This window comes from Solea solea, chromosome 8 (genome assembly GCF_958295425.1).
Source record: "Solea solea chromosome 8, fSolSol10.1, whole genome shotgun sequence".
NCBI classification, from domain to species: Eukaryota; Metazoa; Chordata; class Actinopteri; order Pleuronectiformes; family Soleidae; genus Solea; species Solea solea.
This window is the reverse complement of record NC_081141.1, coordinates 11,637,720-11,660,650: the sequence shown is the minus strand read 5'-3', so window position 1 is coordinate 11,660,650 and position 22,931 is coordinate 11,637,720. Positions and strand designations below refer to the sequence as shown.

The following is a 22,931-nucleotide window of genomic DNA, read 5'->3' as shown; positions in this document are numbered from 1 at the left end:
CCTACAGGAAGTGGAACGCCCGAAACAGGAAGTTAAGTCTTACATTGTCCGATCTGAACAAAACTTGATATGTAAGACAAGGGAACTTCCCTGAACACGTTTACGGAGACGAACAGGAAGTTGGCGATTTTAAACAGGAAGTGCCCTCTAACTTTGCCGTACGTTGTCCGATTTGCACGAAACCTTTTATGTGACACCAGGGACCTGTCCTGAGCATGTCTGCAAGAGATGACCTCCCAACAGGAAGTCGAATGCCCGAAACAGGAAGTAAACTCTAAGATTGTCCGATCTGAACAAAACTTGATATGTAAGACAAGGGAACTTCCCTGAACACGTTTACGGACGCGCATTTGACCGAACAGGAAGTCGGACATTTTAAACAGGAAGTGCCTTATAACTTTGCCATACGTTGCCGCGATCCCCCCCGAAATTTGGATCGACATGCACAGGGACGCCGCTGAAAATAACTAGTACTGAAAATAACTAGTACTGAAAATAACTAGTACCGCGCGCGGTGAATGAACGGGTGAGAGCGCGAGGCACGCGGGTCGCCGTGTGCCACGGCTCCCCGCGTGGGTCGGCTCGAACCCGTTCAGAACCGCGCGCGGTACTAGTTAGGGTTCGAGCAACTTGGTTGCAAGAACCCTATTGTAACTGTGATGTTTATTCTTATTATTATTTTTCCTCTAAATGAATCGCGTTTTTGAGGCCTTTCCCATGCCCCAAAACTCACCAAATTTTGCGAACCCATCAGACCTGGTGTAAAATTACGTATATTATTGGTTCGGGGAATGTGCGTCAAAAAATGAAAGTGGGCGGGGCTAAAAACTGACGCAAAAAACTTCTATTAGGTCATCTGCTCTCAGGTTTGACATACATGAACGAAACTTGGCACACACGTTCATTAGGTGAGGACGGTCAAAAAAGTCGATGACAACTTCCCTGTGAATACTACAGGAAGGCCGCCATCTTGGATTGCACGCCAAAACAGAGGCGATTTTGGCAATTTCGCACCATCGGTATTTGAACGAACTTGTCCTAGAGCTTACATGGGATCACGTTCAAACTTGGCGAGGTCACTGTGGACAAGTTGAGGAGCTTAAGTTATTAAAATGCTTCTTATAAGTATCATGGTTTTCAAGATAGGGGGCGCCAAATTTGGGGGAAATTATGAATTTCTCGCAACGCACAACAAAACTCTTATAACTTTGCGATGGAAGGTCCGATCTTAACCAAAATTGTGGCGATCGATGATGGGCCCTTGCTGAAGATGCCTATGCAAAAACTGTCAAGTTTGTAAACATCGCCTCCTGGTGGTGGCAGAAAATCTAAAAAAAAGAGTTACTTTTACAATTTCGGGAATAACTTTTACAGAGATTATTGTATCAAACTCAAAATTGGTTAAAAGAATCTAAACACAAGGTAGATGATGCATGCTCAATATGATGGCGTATCGTTGCATGATGTTGCCATGGTAATGATGCAAAGTCAGATATTTGTGACAAAAAAACAAACTGCTACAACTTTGCGAATCTGAGTCCAATCTGAACCAAACTTGCTAGGATTGATGATAGTCCGCCCGTGAAGACGCCTATATGAAAATATTCACTTTCAAAAACAGCGCCCCCTGGTGACAGCAGACACTATGACGCCTGGTATTTGAATGAACTAGTCCTAGAGCTTTTATGCGATCACCTTTAAACTTTGTGAGGTCACGGTGGACAAGTTGAGGATCTAAAGTTATTAAAAGTTTTTCAAAATGTCGCATGGTTTTCGAGATAGGGGGCGCCAAAGTTGGCGTTCATTCATATTTTTCCCAACAAAAGGCGAAACTCTTACAACCCGTAAAACTTGTCCTCCTGAGAAGCACGTTGAATGTACATGCACGAAACTTGGTACTCACGCGTTCCTTAGGTCCAGACGGTCAAAAAAGTCAGCGTAGCCGAAGCTCTAAAACGACCAGGAAAGCCGCCATCTTGGATTGAAAGTACATTTTTTAAAGATTTTGGCCATTTCGCACCAATGGTATGTGAACTAACTTGTCATAGAGCTTTCATGGGATCACCTTCAAACTTGCTGGGGTCACTGTGGACATGTTGAGGATCTAAAGATACTAAAAGTTTTTCTAAATGTCGCATGGTTTTCGAGATAGGGGGCGCCAAAGTTGGCGTTCATTCATATTCTTCACAACAAAAGACAAAACTCTTATAACCCCTAACACTTGTCCTCCTGAGGAGCACGTTTAATGTACATGCACTAAACTTGGTACTCACGCGTTCCTTAGGTCCAGACGGTCAAAAAAGTCAGCGTAGCCGAAGCTCTAAAACGAACGGGAAAGCCACCATCTTGGATTGAAAGTACATTTTTTGCTGATTTTGGCCATTTCGCACCAATGGTATGTGAACACTATTGTCATAGAGCTTTCATGGGATCACCTTCAAACTTGGTGAGGTCACTGTGGACAAGTGGAGGATCCAAAGGTATCAAAATCTTTTCATTAAGTATCATGGCGAACAAGAAGAAGGGTGGCAAAGTTGGCGAAAATCACAATTCCTCGCAACACACAACAATCTCTTATAACTTTGCCATGGAAGGTCAGATATTAACCAAACAAGTGACAATCGATGATGGGCCCTTGCTAAAGATGTCTATGCAAAAACTGTAAATTTTGAAAACATCGCCTCTTGGTGGTGGCAAACACTAGGAAGTCTGGTATTTCGCAACACACAACAAACTCTTATAACTTTGCGATTGAAGGTCAGATCTTAACCAAATTTGTGATGATCGATGATGGGCTTTTGCTGAAGATGCCTATGCAAAAACTGTAAATTTTGGAAACAGTGCCACCTGGTGGTAACAGAAAGTACAAGTTCACAATTTCCCTGATAACTTTAACAAATTTCCTTGTATCAAACTCAAAATTTGGGAAAACATTCAAAACACATGGTAGATGATGCATGCCTAATATGATAACACATTGTTCAACAGTGTTGCAATGACAACACTGCAAAGTCAGATATTTGCGACAAAAAACAAACTGCTACCACTTTGCGAATGCTATTCCAATCTGAACCAAACTTGCTAGGATTGATGATAGTCAATCCCTGAAGATGCCTATATGAAAATATTCACTTTCAAAAACAGTGCCCCCTGTTGACGGCAGACAATATGACGTCTGGTATTTCGCTACAACAACAAACTCTTATAACTTTGCGATGAAAGGTTAGATCTTAACCAAACTAGTGACGATCGATGATGGGATCTTGCTGAAGATGCTTATGCAAAAACTGTACATTTTAAAAACAGCGCCTTCTGGTGGTAACAGAAAATACAATTTCACAATTTCCCTTATAACTTTAACAAATTTCATTGTATCATACTCAAAATGAATGAAAACATGTAAAACACATGGTAGATGATGCTTGCTGAATATGATAACAAATCGTTCAATGGTGTTGACATAAGAACACTACACAGGATCCTCTCTACTGTGTGGTTCGTCAGTGCAGTAACCTTTGTTCGCCACATGATGGAGGCATTTGCCTACAAATCTATCAAATCTAACATTTACAGTTTCTCATGCTGCTCTGAAAGGGAAAGATGGGGCAAAAGGTACTGCAAGAGGGGCCAAGGAAAAAAAAAACAGGGAAAATGGGAAGAGAGAAAAAGTAAGAGAGGGAAAAATGAGAAAATGCACCCTAAATTCTTATACCATCAGATGTTCTATCACAAAAATAACTAGTTATTTCTAAAATTCAGCTTCAATTCTGATACCATCAGTTGTTTTTCACAAAAATAACAACTTATAGACGAAATCACACTGTTAGACCTCAGACCTCAGACCCGCCCTGAACATGTCTGTAAAGGATGACCTCCTTACAGGAAGTACAACTCCCGAAACAGGAAGTAAAGTCTGACATTCTCCGATCCACACGAAACTTGTTATGTAAGTCAAGGTACCTTCCCTAAACACGTTAACGGACATGCCTTTCACCCAACAGGAAGACGGCCATTTTAAAAGGACACGCCTGACATTGCGCGGGGATGCAGCTGAAAATAACCAGTACCACAAGCGGTGAATGAACGGAAGATGAGGAAGAGGACTCGCGCTGCGACGTGGACGCACGGGGACTCGCAAAGCCGTCAAGCTCGAACCCGTCAATTACCGCTTGCGGTACTAGTTATTATTATTATTCTTATTATTCCTTAAAGTAAATCACCTTTTTGAGGCCTTTCCCATACCCCAAAACTCACAGATTTTTGTGACCGCATCAATCGTGGTGTAAATTTACGTCTGAAAAAGGTTCGGGGAATGTGCGTCGAAAATTGAATGTGGGAGGGGCCAATAAGTGCGGCGCCACCTGTCCAAATTCACCATGACCAACACAATTATCGCACATGCACGAAATTCGGTACACATGTGTAGTGGGTCAGGATGAAGAAAAAATTACATTATGACCATGATCCAAACCCAACAGGAAATCCGCCATCTTGGGTTGATTGGCCATTTTTTGGCGATTTTGGCGAATTCGCAGCAATGGTATTTGAACTAACTCCTCCTAGAGTTTTCGTGCGATCACCTTCAAACTTGGTGAGGTCCCTGTGGACCAGTTGAGGAGCTCACGGTATCAAAAGTTTTTTCAAATGTCGCACGGCGCACGAGATAGGGGGCGGCAAAGTTCGTGATGATTCTGATGTTTCGCATCAGAAAAACAAAACTCTTATAACTTTGCGATGGAAGGTCCGATCCGAACCAAACTTGCTATGATTGATGATGGGCCATGGCTGAAGACGTCTATGAAAAAACGGTGAAGTTTGAAAACAGCGCCTCCTTGTGGTGAAAGAAAATACACAAAAAAAAAGTTTTTTTACGATTTCGGGAATAACTTTTACACAGATAATCGTACCGCACTCAAAATTGGTGACAACAGTCAAAACACATGGTAGATGATGCGTGATCAATATGACGACAAATCGTTTAACGGTGTTGCCATGGCAACGACGCAAAGTCGGATTTTTGGGACAAAAAATCAAACTGCTACAACTTCGTGAATCCTGGTCCGATCTGAACCAAACTTGCTAGGATTGATGATAGTCCGGCCCTAAAGACGTCTATATGAAAATATTAAATTTCGAAAACAGCGCCCCCTGGTGACAGCAGACAATATGACAGCTTGTATTTCAATTATCTCCTCCTAGAGCTTTTGTGCGATCACCTTCAAACTTGGTGAGATCAATGTGGACGAGTTGAGCATCAAAAGTTATCAAAAGCTTTTTAAAATATTGTATGGCGTACGAGATAGGGGGCGCCAAAATTGGAGATAATAATAATTGTTCATAACAGACAATGAAACTCTTATAACTTGGCGATGGAAGGTCTGATCCCAACCAAACTTGCTATAGTTGATGATGGTTAGTTGCTGAAGACGACTATGTTGCTGAAACGGTACATTTTGAAAACAGCGCCTCCTGGTGGTGGTAGAAAATTCTAAAAAAACAAACTGTTACAACTTTGCCAATCCTGGTCCGATCTGAACCAAACTTGCAAGGATTGATGACAGTCCGGCCCTGAACACGTCTATATGAAAATATTCATTTTCAAATACAGCGCCCCCTGGTGACAGCACACAGAATTACATTTATAGTTTTTGATGCTGCTCCAACAGGGATTGTTGTATCCACTTGAAACTTAGTATGTGGGACCCCAGACCCTTCCTCAACATGTCCGTAAAAGGTCACCTCCCTACAGGAAGTGGAACGCCCGAAACAGGAAGTAAAGTCTTACATTGTCCGATTGACACGAAACTAGATATGTGAGTTACTGGACCTTCCCTGAACATGTTTCCGGAGACGCCGTTGACCGAACAGGAAGTCGGCCATTTTAAACAGGAAGTGCCCTCTAACTTTGCCGTACGTTGTCCGATCTGCACAAAACCTTATATGTGACACCAGGGACCTGTCCTGAGCATGTCCGTAAAAGGTCACCTCCCTACAGGAAGTGGAACGCCCGAAACAGGAAGTAAAGTCTTACATTGTCCGATTTGAACAAAACTTGATATGTAAGACAAGGGAACTTCCCTGAACACGTTTACGGAGACGAACAGGAAGTTGGCGATTTTAAACAGGAAGTGCCCTCTAACTTTGCCGTACGTTGTCCGATTTGCACGAAACCTTTTATGTGACACCAGGGACCTGTCCTGAGCATGTCTGCAAGAGATGACCTCCCAACAGGAAGTGGAATGCCCGAAACAGGAAGTAAACTCTAAGATTATCCGATCTGCACAAAACTTGATATGTAAGACAAGGGAAGTTCCCTGAACACGTTTACGTACACGCACTTGACCGAACAGGAAGTCTGCCATTTTAAACAGGAAGTGCCCTATAACTTTGTCATACGTTGCCCGATCCCCCTCGAAATTTGGAACGACATGCGCAGGGACGCCGCTGAAAATAACTAGTACTGAAAATAACTAGTACTGAAAATAACTAGTACCGCGCGCGGTGAATGAACGGGTGAGAGCGCGAGGCACGCGGGGAGCCGTGGCACACGGCGACCCGCGTGGGTCGGCTCGAACCCGTTCAGAACCGCGCGCGGTACTAGTTATTTTTATTATTATTATTCTTATTATTCCTTAAAGTAAATCGCGTTTTTGAGGCCTTTCCCATACCCCAAAACTCACAGATTTTTCTGACCGCATCAATCGTGGTGTAAATTTACGTCTGAAAAAGGTTCGGGGAATGTGTGTCGAAAATTGAATGTGGGAGGGGCCAATAAGTGCGGCGCCACCTGTCCAAATTCACCATGACCAACACAATTATCGCACATGCCTGAAATTCGGTACACATGTGTAGTGGGTCAGGATGAAGAAAAAATTACATTATGACCATGATCCAAACCCAACAGGAAATCCGCCATCTTGGGTTGATTGGCCATTTTTTGGCGATTTTGGCGAATTCGCAGCAATGGTATTTGAACTAACTCCTCCTAGAGTTTTCGTGCGATCACCTTCAAACTTGGTGAGGTCCCTGTGGACCAGTTGAGGAGCTCACGGTATCAAAAGTTTTTTCAAATGTCGCATGGCGCACGAGATAGGGGGCGGCAAAGTTCGTGATGATTCTGATGTTTCGCATCAGAAAAACAAAACTCTTATAACTTTGCGATGGAAGGTCCGATCCGAACCAAACTTGCTATGATTGATGATGGGCCATGGCTGAAGACGTCTATGAAAAAACGGTGAAGTTTGAAAACAGCGCCTCCTTGTGGTGAAAGAAAATACACAAAAAAAAAGTTTTTTTACGATTTCGGGAATAACTTTTACACAGATAATCGTACCGCACTCAAAATTGGTGACAACAGTCAAAACACATGGTAGATGATGCGTGATCAATATGACGACAAATCGTTTAACGGTGTTGCCATGGCAACGACGCAAAGTCGGATTTTTGGGACAAAAAATCAAACTGCTACAACTTCGTGAATCCTGGTCCGATCTGAACCAAACTTGCTAGGATTGATGATAGTCCGGCCCTAAAGACGTCTATATGAAAATATTCAATTTCGAAAACAGCGCCCCCTGGTGACAGTAGACAATATGACAGCTTGTATTTCAATTATCTCCTCCTAGAGCTTTTGTGCGATCACCTTCAAACTTGGTGAGATCAATGTGGACGAGTTGAGCATCAAAAGTTATCAAAAGCTTTTTAAAATATTGTATGGCGTACGAGATAGGGGGCGCCAAAATTGGAGATAATAATAATTTTTCATAACAGACAATGAAACTCTTATAACTTCGCGATGGAAGGTCTGATCCCAACCAAACTTGCTATAGTTGATGATGGTTAGTTGCTGAAGACGACTATGTTGCTGAAACGGTACATTTTGAAAACAGCGCCTCCTGGTGGTGGTAGAAAATTCTAAAAAAACAAACTGTTACAACTTTGCCAATCCTGGTCCCATCTGAACCAAACTTGCAAGGATTGATGACAGTCCGGCCCTGAACACGTCTATATGAAAATGTTCATTTTCAAATACAGCGCCCCCTGGTGACAGCACACAGAATTACATTTATAGTTTTTGATGCTGCTCCAACAGGGATTGTTGTATCCACTTGAAACTTAGTATGTGGGACCCCAGACCCTTCCTCAACATGTCCGTAAAAGGTCACCTCCCTACAGGAAGTGGAACGCCCGAAACAGGAAGTAAAGTCTTACATTGTCCGATTGACACGAAACTAGATATGTGAGTTACTGGACCTTCCCTGAACATGTTTACGGAGACGCCGTTGACCGAACAGGAAGTCGGCCATTTTAAACAGGAAGTGCCCTCTAACTTTGCCGTACATTGTCCGATCTGCACAAAACCTTATATGTGACACCAGGGACCTGTCCTGAGCATGTCCGTAAAAGGTCACCTCCCTACAGGAAGTGGAACGCCCGAAACAGGAAGTAAAGTCTTACATTGTCCGATCTGAACAAAACTTGATATGTGAGTTACGGGACCGTCCCTGAACATGTTTCCAGAGACAAACAGGAAGTTGGCCATTTTAAACAGGAAGTGCCCTCTAACTTTGCCGTACGTTGTCCGATTTGCACGAAAGCTTATATTTGACACCAGGGACCTGTCCTGAGCATGTCTGCAAAAGATGACCTCCCAACAGGAAGTGGAATGCCTGAAACAGGAAGTAAACTCTAAGATTGTCCGATCTGAACAAAACTTGATATGTAAGACAAGGGAACTTCCCTGAACACGTTTACGGACGCGCATTTGACCAAACAGGAAGTTGGCCATTTTAAACAGGAAGTGCCCTATAACTTTGCCATACGTTGCCCGATCCCCCCTGAAATTTGGATCGACATGCGCGGGGACGCCGCTGAAAATAACTAGTACTGAAAATAACTAGTACCGCGCGCGGTGAATGAACGGGTGAGAGCGCGAGGCACGCGGGGAGCCGTGGCACACGGCGACCCGCGTGGGTCGGCTCGAACCCGTTCAGAACCGCGCGCGGTACTAGTTATTTTTGTTTTTGTTACTGTTGTCTTTCTGCTGCTCCGATGAGGTGTCTCCACTTTTCCATTTTTTAATTATGAAGCCAGTGTGGCGAGAGTAGAGGCAGATTGTGAACAGTCATCTTGCAGGGTTGCGAATCTTTGAACGACTACTGCAGTGGGACTGTCACAATTGAAAAGTGAAGAATGGCGGCATCATCATCAGCCTACACCTATAATACATGAAGTTGCTGCTCTTAACAGACATGATTTATCAACTGTTGGGATTAGGGGCGTGATTGGTTATGAATTTAGAATATTAATAATTGATTAATTATGGAATAATTAATTTCTTATAAAAAGTTGAGTCAAACTCAAATTGGGGCACCACTCCTCTCAAACAGAGGAGAACAATCGGTTCTGAATGAACCATTAATTCATAACCTCCAAAAACAGTCTCATAAATTAAGCCGACTACCAATTTGGATTATGATTAATAATTAACTTAATAATTGATAAATCACAATACTACATCAATAGTTAGGTGAATTGAAGGATTGGAATTCTACAGGGAAGAGGTTGGCAATATACACACTTGTGCAATATTAATCAGACCAGACTGTATATTTTATAAAACATTTATTAAAAAGACATCAAAGATATAAACAAGAATATTTACTAAATGTAACAATATACAGTGTATGTGTGTGAAAAAGAGAGAGTCTGTGTGTATGCAGGTCAAATGGTCAAGTCAGATAGAGGTAGACTACAAATCAAGATGGCGGTTGACAAAGAAACTACAACAAGATGGCGGAATCAAAGATGGCTTCTTGACCGCATGGCTGCTGTGTTTCTTGGTTAACTACTTTTCTAAAGTGAGATGTCAGGTTAGATGAGAGGTTAGAAGCATGCACATCTAGAGCTGAGAGCTAAGAAGCATGGACATCACTAACATCATATTAACCTAAATCTAGGCATTACAACAACACTTTATGTGAGCAAGTAAGCTCAGTATAACATTTCATCTATGCTTAGCCAAGTAGTGTAATGCTATGCTAGGCCCAGTTACGTTACCAAGTCCTTAAAAGATGCCAAAGTGTCCTTTTGAGGTGCTGTCTGTTGGTCCAGGAACAGTAGATGGTTGACTGTGTTTCTGGTGTCTGTGGCTCAGGTTCCTCCTCACAAAGTTAGCTAGTTGGAGCTAACCTGGCTCTGGATCCTTGGTTGATCCTTAGGCAGGCTCTGGTGTCGCTGCCTCTGATGGGAGGATAGCAGGCTGCTGTGAGCGGGCCTGCTCGAAGATCAGCAGAGAGGGTCTCTTGCTGCTGGAAGCTTGTTAAGCTCTGTGCTGAAGGGTCTTCAGTCGAAGAGCTGACGTCTGTGTCCTTCCTGCACCCAGAAGGGCAGGGGAGAGCAGAGGAGCCTGTGTCCTCCGGTGAGATGGAGAAGAGCGAAAAAGAGAGGCGAAAAGAGAAAGAAGGAGGGGAAACCTGGCTTTTGTATTGCCTGTTACATGGGGGTCACATGTCCAAAAGTGACCACTGAGGTGGGTTTCCCACTGATGTGTGGAAGATAAGGGATCTTTATTGACTGAGTTTTATGACACTCTTTGTCTCTGAGCAAGGGGCCATGTGTTCTCCATCCAAGATGCATGTGACTCCATCTTGAATGAGCTGATCCCCAACAATCCCCCCTTGGACTCAGGATCTCACTCCATGTGTGATCCTGAGTGCACAGTGTACAGTCCAGAGGAAAATCAGTTCATTCACTTTGTAACATCTGGGCATTGATTAACTCTAATTTGGCTAAGCAGTAATATTACAAATGAAGAACATACAAAAATGGCATTGTACAAAAATACCTATCTTTATCAGGTTAGTAAAAAGAGGAAGGTTAGATGTGTTAACATGGTAAATACCAAGAGTGGCAACTGTAAATGGATATCAGTGTGATCATAACTAGCTCTGTATGGTCATAACAAGATGTCCTTGACTAGTGTACAAAACTTATCCTACAGCTGGAAGGGTACAAACAAAAAGTAAAAAACAAAGTTTTCCCAAGAATACAAAGTTTTCTTAAGTGACTTAATAAGTCTGGTTATTACAGTGTTAAGAATCACTGAAATTGTCATATGTGCGTACCAAAATCCGGATACCTACTCATCTAATAAAACTAAGAAAAATTTTAAATAAACAAGGAATGGACATTCTTCAGGACAGATTGGATTGTGTCCTAAGGGTTTGTTCCAGTGTGGAGCTCTAGTATCTAAAGCTTTCTGGAACTTGTGGCTTAGGGCTATAACACCTGTAGCTGGAGAAGCGGTGAGATTCACTGTTACTGTCAAATCGGTCATGATCATGTTCTGAACTGTACTCTGAGATACTGCGGTCATCATCAGAGTAATTTAGTGGCTGATTATGTCTTTGGGCCAGAATCTCTGAGTATGGTCTCCAACAACTTCTGTTGTGGGAGTGCCTGTCTCGGGGCAGCCAGTGGACATGGCGGTTATGCTTTCTGTCCCTGGGCTTCTTTTTGTCACCCCCCTTTGTTCTGTTGTGAGGATGAGATTTTGAAATTGTTTGTCTGGGTGACACTTTTGGAGTTGACCTGTCAGGTTTAAAGATTTTATCTCTCGCCTGTGGTGGGACAACCGATTCCCAAGCCATCTGAGATATCTTCTTTATCTCAAGCATGGAAAGTTTACCTTGGCTTGTCTGAAACACAACGTGAGTGCGTATGCATGGGTGAAGGTTGCGCACGAACAGGGACTTAAAATTTGGATTTTCTTCCAAGCTAGGGGCATTTCTTCCCTGAAAATACACCTTTCTCAAACGTTGGAAATAATCACGCGGATGTTCGCGACGAGTATGTTTAACTTGAAGGGCTGCAGCCATGGAAGTAATCTCGTCCACACTTGAGGAGAATTCTTCTATGAGAGCTTGACGAAGCTCTGTGTAGTTATTTCTAACTCTGAGGGGAAGTTCCTGTATAAACTTGCGGACTGCTTTAGAGCTGCTTTTCTCTACAAGTTTAATCTTCTCCCTCCCGGTTGCATAGGGAAGGTCCATAAGGGCTTGGTCTATCTCAGTAAAATAGTTGTCAATGTTGTGATCACAGTTGTCTGGATCAAAATGATCAATGTCTTTTGCAAGAGATTCCAGTACCTTAAAACGAAAACATTCTGAGGTCTGAGCATGTCTTTCATGTGCTCCTGCTGTTCTCTCTGGGGGGTAGGTGAAGCCTGCATGGCTGTTATCACCATGATGCTGCAGAGAGGAGCCTGAAAAGGGGGAGGGATAGTCCTGAACTGACCTAACCCCCTCTCCATCGAGGTGAGCATGGAAAGCATTGTCATGCATGTGTGAATAAAAGGGGTTCTGGGTAGAAATTCTACCAGAGACTGAACTGCCTTTATCAGAAATGTCAGATCTATATGACTTTGTTCCCAAAGAGTTAAGCTCATTGAGTAACTTTTCACCACTCTTGTGTGGTGGAGTTAAACGCTCACTACAGGGAGGCTGTGAGTCCGAATAACCAGAGTCACATCTGCTGGACAACTCTGGTGTCGAGAGATGTTCTGATCTAAGCTTTAACAATTCTTCCTTGTGGAAGCAAAGATCTGATTCTGCAGAGTGTAGGTCTAATAAATAGCGAACAGCTTTCTTATTGGCCTTGTTTACCTCTTGGAGGAGGCAAGCATTCTGCACTCTTAGCGACTCAACGTCTTTCTCTAGAGATGCTTTGCTCTGAAGTGAAAGGCTGGCCTGTCTGTGGAAATTCAGCAGCAAGCATTCCAACAATGATGCTTTGGATGCATTCTTAGCATCAACACTGTTATAGATGAGAGCGTTTATTTCCTCTTTGCACTCATTTAAACTTAACCTGTTGATGAACTCAACATAACCAGTCTTTAGGTTCTGTGCAAGAGATGCAACAAACAGTTCTACACAGGGATTCTCCATTTTTAGGTCTAGAGAAGAAGGAGTTTAAGCAAGTTGTAAAATACAACAAACAAATCAATTTGTTATTATTTTAACCTGAGGAACACTGTGTAGTGTCGCTACCCTTGGCTAACAACAATATAGATGTCTACCACATGGAAAGGAGCTTTCTTTGAAGCAGCTAAAGCACGGACTAGTAGCTATATTAGGCTTCAGAAATGTGGGAGCAGGGTTTAAGAAAATATTTAGGGGAAAATATCTTAAACTTAACTCAAGCTGAAACACATGAATGTTACAGCAAGGTACACAATTTTCACAGGGCTGTATAGCACACTGTGGCTCTATTTCAATTCTCACTTTGGCTGAAATGCACGGCAGTAACAGCACAAAATACAAGCTTTATGACACAGGGTTGTGGCACGCTGTGTGTTATTTAAAGAAAGAGCACTTAATTTAACAACCAGATTTTCAGTGTCGAGTTTCTACAGATCAAGTTAACTGGACAGTTAGCAACATTAGCAAGCTGAAAGACAAGTTAAAATCATAGGACTCAATATGATAACAATAACCAAAATGTTTTTTTTTTTTGTTAAATGTAGTAAACCTAATTTGTACTCAAGGTACTTCCTGTATAACTGAAGTCTACTCCAGTCGAGGATTAGTGAAACGCCACAGTCAAAGTCTGGGGAATCTACCTGGTGTATTGACCAAAATGATGGTCAATTAATATTACACAATTATGAATAAATTGCCAACAGTACCCTGCCTCACACGGGGCACCATTTATGTTGGGATTAGGGGCGTGATTGGTTATGAATTTAGAATATTAATAATTGATTAATTATGGAATAATTAATTTCTTATAAAAAGTTGAGTCAAACTCAAATTGGGGCACCACTCCTCTCAAACAGAGGAGAACAATCGGTTCTGAATGAACCATTAATTCATAACCTCCAAAAACAGTCTCATAAATTAAGCCGACTACCAATTTGGATTATGATTAATAATTAACTTAATAATTGATAAATCACAATACTACATCAATAGTTAGGTGAATTGAAGGATTGGAATTCTACAGGGAAGAGGTTGGCAATATACACACTTGTGCAATATTAATCAGACCAGACTGTATATTTTATAAAACATTTATTAAAAAGACATCAAAGATATAAACAAGAATATTTACTAAATGTAACAATATACAGTGTATGTGTGTGAAAAAGAGAGAGTCTGTGTGTATGCAGGTCAAATGGTCAAGTCAGATAGAGGTAGACTACAAATCAAGATGGCGGTTGACAAAGAAACTACAACAAGATGGCGGAATCAAAGATGGCTTCTTGACCGCATGGCTGCTGTGTTTCTTGGTTAACTACTTTTCTAAAGTGAGATGTCAGGTTAGATGAGAGGTTAGAAGCATGCACATCTAGAGCTGAGAGCTAAGAAGCATGGACATCACTAACATCATATTAACCTAAATCTAGGCATTACAACAACACTTTATGTGAGCAAGTAAGCTCAGTATAACATTTCATCTATGCTTAGCCAAGTAGTGTAATGCTATGCTAGGCCCAGTTACGTTACCAAGTCCTTAAAAGATGCCAAAGTGTCCTTTTGAGGTGCTGTCTGTTGGTCCAGGAACAGTAGATGGTTGACTGTGTTTCTGGTGTCTGTGGCTCAGGTTCCTCCTCACAAAGTTAGCTAGTTGGAGCTAACCTGGCTCTGGATCCTTGGTTGATCCTTAGGCAGGCTCTGGTGTCGCTGCCTCTGATGGGAGGATAGCAGGCTGCTGTGAGCGGGCCTGCTCGAAGATCAGCAGAGAGGGTCTCTTGCTGCTGGAAGCTTGTTAAGCTCTGTGCTGAAGGGTCTTCAGTCGAAGAGCTGACGTCTGTGTCCTTCCTGCACCCAGAAGGGCAGGGGAGAGCAGAGGAGCCTGTGTCCTCCGGTGAGATGGAGAAGAGCGAAAAAGAGAGGCGAAAAGAGAAAGAAGGAGGGGAAACCTGGCTTTTGTATTGCCTGTTACATGGGGGTCACATGTCCAAAAGTGACCACTGAGGTGGGTTTCCCACTGATGTGTGGAAGATAAGGGATCTTTATTGACTGAGTTTTATGACACTCTTTGTCTCTGAGCAAGGGGCCATGTGTTCTCCATCCAAGATGCATGTGACTCCATCTTGAATGAGCTGATCCCCAACACAACCATAATGAATACATTAAATAACAAATATGTAAACACCTTGAAGCATCTATCATATCACCATCACTTTGACCATCAGTGACCAGATCAGATCTAATTCAACCCTGTCTCATTAAAACTATGTTCCCCAAAAAAGTAGAACGTTTGAATTCCAGTTTTTTCTAGTTTTAATTCTTGAATTATATTTCATGAAGAATACCTCTGTCAACACCTTCATTCTGGAACATTATTCAGTTCTACACCAATGCGTTTATAGATTAACACTGCACAGATGCATCATTTCTGCACTGTTACTTGAGACATTCATGAAAACCCCCTAATCTGGCAATGCCAAAGAAAGTAAAAAAGTAAATCTGCCCCTGCCCATGCTTTCTTCCTACGTGAACCATACAGCACCCTCCATCAAAGTTTCAAGAAAATCAGTGAGCGGTTTTCACATAATCCTACTAACAAACGTACAACACACACACACACACACAGATTTACTGCAAACCGTATCCACCTGCCTGATACATCAAACTAAGAAAGAGCACACACTAACAAGTCCAATTGTCATACACATTGGTGTTTTGATTTGGTTCACTGAGCCTTGTCACAAACATCTGCGTCCCTTTGATTTAGTAAATATTTAACATTCTTTACCGTCTACAAGTGTAATACGTCATTCCAGATGTTTTATGATGTGGAAATCTAAGCTTTCACATTAAATGAACCTATTTAACTGCATTTGCTTTGATACCTCTTAAGAAAAGGGGTTGAGTTTTCTCTGCTGTTTATGGTCTGTGCATTCTGTTCAGGAAATACTGGGCTGATGACGCTGAGGGAAAACAGCAGAATTCTACACATTCTCAGCATCATATGTAGCTAGAACTTATTTCTCACTGGGCTATTTTAGCATTAAAGCTCTTCAGATCTTGGCAGCCAGTTGAAGAAGTCTTCATAGGTTGGATTCATCGCCATGAAATTTGAATTTTCTCTCATAATTTGCCTGACAGCTGTAGATTCCCTTACAGAAAATGGCTGACATACAAAACACATCAGCTCATAATATACATAATCATGAACATTAACATGATCATTATTATTTGTGTAAACTACCTCTAAGCAAAGCACAGTACTAATGTGCCTCACTTACAGTTGGTTAATAATAATAACCAGATAAGGTTATTCCCATTTACTGGGAATACAGTTGAAATTGAAGGCTTACATTTTTATAATTATGTTGTCCAGTAGGGAAACCGAACCAAATGTTGCTTTTCGGATGAGCAAATTCATAGGTTTTATTTGTCCCCATTAAAAATGGGAAAATACAAAAAATGGTCAGCATGTACTGGCCTTTAAATCAATTACATTTCTCCTGATTTCAGCTCTTTTTATTTATTTATTTAGGCTATTTTTTCACCATTTTGCTGGTGGGATTTATTATCCTAAGCTCCCAACCCACATATGACTATGACTCAAGCATTGATGCGGCATAACAAATGTGTCTTCAGTGCCTGGACCTTTTCCCACTTTCATATTCTGCTCTGCTGTAAGACTAAACTTGTGTGGTTGTGTGGCTGTGTGGTTGTGTGTGTGTGTGTGTGTGTCTTTTCTGCAGAAATCCGAGAGGCCTTCAAAGTGTTTGACCGCGATGGGAACGGATTCATCTCGAAGCAGGAGCTGGGAATGGCCATGCGCTCCCTCGGCTATATGCCAAACGAGGTGGAGCTGGAAGTCATCATCCAGAGACTGGACATGGATGGTGAGCTTTGATTTTACGGGCTTTGCTCTTCATTTGCCAACAGCACTGGACTGCAGTGATAGGTAAAAAAAAACAATAAAAACAACACCAGATATCCTTCTTTTCTGCAGGCGATGGCCAGGTGGACTTTGAGGAGTTTGTCACTCTTCTGGGCCCGAAGCTGACAGCAGCTGGGTTGCCAGACAAGTTCAATGGCACCGACTTTGACTCTGTCTTTTGGAAGGTACTTGTTATTCAGTCACTCATTTACTCCCAATTAGAGAGAAGACAAGCCAACAGAGTCCCAGTGCAGAAACATTCAGACTTTTCCACTTCAGAGGTTTAGATTCACAGGAAATGTCTCCATCTTGAGTCTTTGTGTGTGTGGCACTATAAACTTAAAACCTCAACAAATTTGTTTACCAACACCTTGCTAGATAAATCAACCACTCACCTTGGTAATGGGATGGTATTTAATAGGAAGGAGGCTCATGTCAAAGCCGCGTTGGTTGTTGTGATAACAGCACTGGAGCGAAGCTCCAAACCCGGGTGCAAAACAGAAAGGATTTATGGGAATTTGTAGTGCAATCGGTGCGCGGAAAAAGAATGACAGCCAAAGCCACCTGCTGGGAGAGTGGAGAAACCTGGGGGATTGTTGAAAGTGCTGTTCACGTAACATTTTATAACAGGGTAGTAGTATCAGTAATGTGCTGCTGGATCGAGAGCCTGACTGAGAGTCCTGCAGATTAACTGCAGCTCAGGCTGAGCTGAAAAAGACTAATAGATACACTTCTGAATCTATAGGTTTTGATCTTGGTTTTGATCTTAGACATTTATTTTGCTTTAGTCAAAGCAAATTTTACATTAAAAAAAAGTTCCTTTTTACGATATATGTTCATTTGCAATTTGTGAATCATAACTTATCTCACAGTTACTTTGCAGAATATGATTTTTCATGCAAAATAAACAGGTAACTTCACTATAGATTAAACCAACAGTCCAGTATACACAGAATAGGGATTCAAAATAAGCTCAATGGGCCAACTACACCACTATAATTCTACTCACTCCCAAATATATTTGTAATTATAATTACCATACTGACACCGACAGCAGCCACACTTTATATAATAACATCATTTCATTATGTTATTATATAATATATGTTATTATATTATGTATTTTTTACCTTTATATATTTTGTCCAGCATATGAACCACATATTTTCCATTTGGGAATACAGCTGGGGAAATTGTGTAGTGTCTTTTTCTATACACTTTTATTTATGGTTCACTCACCTCAATACATGTGTGTAAATGCCTCTGTGTGTGTGTGTGTGTGTTTGCGTGTGTGCCCACCAGCCTGTGCTCAATTACATGTATGTGTGTGTGTGTATATCTCCAGTGTGACATGCAGAAGCTGACGGTAGAGGAACTGAAGAGGCTTCTATATGACACTTTTTGCGATCACCTTTCCATGAAAGACATCGAGAACATCATTATGACCGAGGAGAACCACATAGAGAATCCAGGGGAATGCCAAGTGGATATAGACAGTAAGAAATATCCTCCTTTGTTATATTCACATAACCGTTACTATATACACTTCATTTTCTTCCTTAAATACATTTACATTTAGTTTACATTTAGTTTTTTCTCATGTGGAGTATTAAATTTCATGCATTTTAATGACTGCTATTACATTTTCTAAAAATTATTTCTCTTCAAGCAGCATTTTTAAATTCAATTTGCTTTCATATTAAATCATAGGAGGTGGGTTTCTAAAAGTTAAGAAAGTCATAAATATGTGCTGTCTTATTGATGATATGGGTGAAATGGCTCTAATATTCGAGCACAGCATCTGCTACGAGCGACCATGTGTGATCAAACATTACATTTATAGTAGTGTAAATGTATTGTCAAAAACTGTTTCCATCCCCTGAGATCATAAATAATGGGGCCAGAATCTCAGGACCCCCTTTTTTCCATTGGACATTGAACATATTATCATGTTAATTATAACATAACATTACCTTTATTGCTTATTAAACTGCAACTAATGCTGCCGTACCTCTGTCATAATCACCTCAGGAATCACAGAGCATTTAGGTTGCTTTTTTTTTTAAACGTACAGTATATACAGAGGCTATAAGAATGTGCAATATAGAGTGTCTTATATCCTTTTTATTCAGCACGACCTGGACAATCTGATAAAAAAAAATATATATTTTGAGCAAAAAGTACTGAGATTAAAAAGTACAAAATGTGAAAATCGGATTGAATTGTTGGAATTTTGAAATACGCCACAGTTTATAGTTTGCTTGCCTCATTTTTATGAACAAAAATAAAAGAAAAAAACAGTCTTAACATTTTATATCAAATTAATCATAACTTTGACTCAACAACACATACAAAGACGGAAAAAAAAGCATTTCATAAAGCCTCAATATGTGACCTGTAAACACACACTCCCAGGATGTCCATATAAGGAGTTGTGTATTATTCCCACAGCAGTTTACCAAGGGTGCACCTGTGGCACAGATCTGTGCCGTGTGAGTACTAAGAGTTAACTAATTAAAGACACCCTTTGCCTGTCTCCTGACTCCTGTGATGGTCCTGGTCCCTATAGTTTCCCCTATAGTTTGACCCTGTAATCAACTGGGTGTGTTTAGTCACCAGATTTACAATATACTAGATACCACATTCCTCACTATGATTTCCTTCATATTGTCTCGTACCAAATTTAGCAATCAGCTATAGACAGAGATGCCAGTTACTCCCATCACCAGCCAAAATAGATCATAATGCACTACAAGCAGCCCTCAGCAGTGTATGACATGATGTGTACTCTTCAGACAGCTGTTTAGTAATTTGGGCAACCGTGCACAGCAAAACCACGGCATTGCCATCCACCCCATTGCTTCCTCCTCACCAATAGAAATGACTACGCTATTGCTAAAGCTCCATCCACCCACACAGACTCTGCATGGAGAACCCCATTCTCTGGGGCTCATTTGAAAGTCCTTGTCGGAAATGCAGAAAATCCAACTGAAGCAGAAGCAAAGGCACGTTGAGGGAAAGTGTTCACACGGTGGCAAAGTTAAAAATACCTCTTCATTAAAAAAACAAAAAACAAAAATGGAATTTTCCATTAATGGTGAATTTACTGACCGTCTTCTTATGTGGCTTTTAGTGGTCATTTTATCATGTGTAGATTCAATGACTGTTGTAGCCATTACAAACCCATCCAACAATTCCATCCTTAATTTTTTTTTTTTTTTTTTTTACTGTTGGCAAGACACAAACAACAGCAAATTATAAGCATTTTGAAATCAGGCCACATGGCAATGCAGTTAGTCGAACTTATCTCTGAGCAAGATGGTTCCAGGTTTAAATCCCTGTTCCTTTCTGTGTGAAGTTCCACGTTCTCTTCTTTTCTGCGTGGGTTTTCTCTTGCTACTACAGCTTCCTCCCACAGTCCAAAGACATGCAGGTTAATTGGAGACTTGTAGAATATATTCGAGAATTAACTGCCCACAAGTGTGATTGTGAGTGTGAATTGTTGTTTGTATTTTGGGCCTGTGATGCCCTGTTCATGCTTTACCCTGCCTCTCACCCAAAGTCATCAGGGACTACCTCCAATGCCCCCCACAAACCTATAAGTATCATCAGCAGAGAATGAATCATTTGTGCAGAAAAAAGGCTGAACAGAGTATAAGAAAGTTGCTTTAAATGCCTTGTTTCTTCTGCTTTTCTTGAACGTGGTATTTTGCCGAGCATTGTTTAATATACCAGTCAGGTACTACTCAATTTGTTGCTCCAAAGGTCCAATCAGCATTTTAATCTAGATGTGGTTATGCAGCATACAGGTGTGAAAACACAATTTATTGGCTGTGTTCATCCCTTATAATTGCATTTATGTAACTGTAAGGTTCTGTGATGCGCTCTTTCATTTGGACAATACTATCAGATTTTGTTCAATCACCAAATAACACCTGATTCAATAGACCTTTTTTCTCTTTTCTTCTCACGTTTCCCTCCCAGGTTCCAGCCCGACGCAGCAAGTCAAGCAAACATGCGTGCGCAAGAGCCTGATATGCGCCTTTGCCATCGCTTTCATTATCAGCGTCATGCTCATTGCAGCCAATCAAGTGCTGCGAAGCGGCATGAAATAGAAGCTGCTGCATGTTCAGCCTTCACCAATACCGTAAGGCTCCTTTACAGAAAAATGACTGTGTAAAAGAAAACAAAAAAACAAAACAAACAAAAAAAACAACAAAGAAAACAAACTACAGACAATCATACAGCTGTTAAACATATGACTGCATGAAACTGAGGTCACCAAGGATGCGACATGTGCAGGAATTTGTCTTGGTGACAGAGACATTTTAACAGCTTGAAGAACAACAAGGAGAACGGGACCTCACACAAAGAGACAACGGCGTGTATGAACAGCTGACTATACATATCACTCTTCATAATAAAACATTTCCCATTCATTAGCTATGTGCATTTGAACAGTGTTGCATTCACTATGGTGGCAGCTATAGAGAGAAGTGTAGTGACTGTCCAGTTGTATATTTGTCAGTGTACCATGTGGTTTATTATAAATGAGTAGAAAGAAACCTTGTTACATATTGTACGGACACTGGAGAAAATGTATTCTAGACACTGGACATATTTTTTTTTTTTTTCCTGCAAGGTGTGGAGTGTACAGCTTTGTGCAGAATCTAACATGTGGTGCAACATTGTTCGAAAAACCAGTGGGAAACAACAATAGCTTGGAATTGCAGGGAGTTGCATGTACTTGTGTGGATAATGCCATTGACACGGCTTGGGTCTGAGCAGTAGCTATGGTGCAGGGGTGAAGCCAGTGTGAATGGACAGGTAACTGGCTGGAATCTCCTCTGTGTCCACACTAAGCCTTTGCAGGCCTCAGACGATTACCATCATCTATGCATGAAGTGCATGGATTTAAACAGTTGTCTTGACACATTGTGTAAAAAAAAAAGTTCTTATCAATGTTAGTTACCATTATTAATGTGTAACAGAGCTGATTTCAGTTACTTCATGTCAACTGTGAGCAATCGTTTGTGGTGCAGGGTTATCAGCAGCAAAAAAAAAAAAACAGTAAAGCATACAACTGCATGAAAAAGAAGGGCTGCTTTAGCACATGCTCAAAAAAAAATAATTTTGGATTTTGGGATTGCTGAACTACAGACCTTTTGTCTCACAAGGGCACCTGATGAGCCTCTCTTACTGCAACCAATGACTTCAAGATGTGTCACTCAACCATTAAGATAATATGCATCAATCAAAACAGATATAGCTGGTACTGGCTATATAAATGTGCAGGAGTGTTTGTCTTAAGTAGTGGCTGTAGAACAATAACTGTGTGTAAAATAGATATATCACAATGAATTGACATGATTCTTCAACAACAGAAAACCCAATGGATGTTGAGGTCAGAAATGTTTCTATTGCACTTTTCAAATTAGGGTTTTGGCAATACAGCAGAGACACTGGTTCTGATGTTCCAACAGGGAGCACGTCTCCTCTCCTGTGAAAAAAAGATCAGACATAAGTGGAACCCACGAGTGTCAGAAGGTGCCTGTCTCATTAGAGTCACACAAGGGGCCACATCGTGTAAACCGTTGCAATAAAACATTAATATGTGTTTTGCACCTCATTAATTTGTATAGTTTAGATTGTTGTGCTTGCATCTGGTTTTGCGTGTTTTGTGCATATAAACCAACTTCAACCAAAGCTTTGAGATACATCTGTGACAATGCAACTGGACCACAAAACAAGAGCAAAGCTCAGTAATAACCTGTGATAGGGTCCAGGACTACTTGAATGAGAACTGAGTTTGAATTTTCAGGATCTGACTCAGCTTGGACACAAGTTTAGGTCACGCTGCGCATTTTTCAACCTAATGATGTTGCTGTTAACAAATTTTGACATTTGTGGCCAACCTTCCCAATCGGCAGTGTAAAGTAGTTAGAGACAGGAATTGTCGAGACCCAGCGCGCCACACAGACCTAGTCTCACTTCCAGTGTGCTGGAAACTTGACCATTGTGCAACAACT

At 41.2% G+C, this 22,931-nt stretch overlaps 1 protein-coding gene across 1 annotated transcript in view; it reads left to right on the top strand.

Moving 5' to 3' along the window:
• Positions 1-21,102, top strand: part of LOC131463938 (calcium-binding protein 7) — a 42,102-nt gene extending 21,000 nt beyond the window's left edge. Inside the window, exons 2-5 of the mRNA XM_058636096.1 lie at positions 16,721-16,864; positions 16,975-17,087; positions 18,248-18,398; positions 20,887-21,102. Coding sequence (XP_058492079.1) covers positions 16,721-16,864; positions 16,975-17,087; positions 18,248-18,398; positions 20,887-21,017 — 539 coding nt within the window. The 3' untranslated portion in view covers positions 21,018-21,102. The remainder of the gene's footprint in view (positions 1-16,720; positions 16,865-16,974; positions 17,088-18,247; positions 18,399-20,886) is intronic.
• Positions 21,103-22,931: the final 1,829 nt, after the last annotated feature.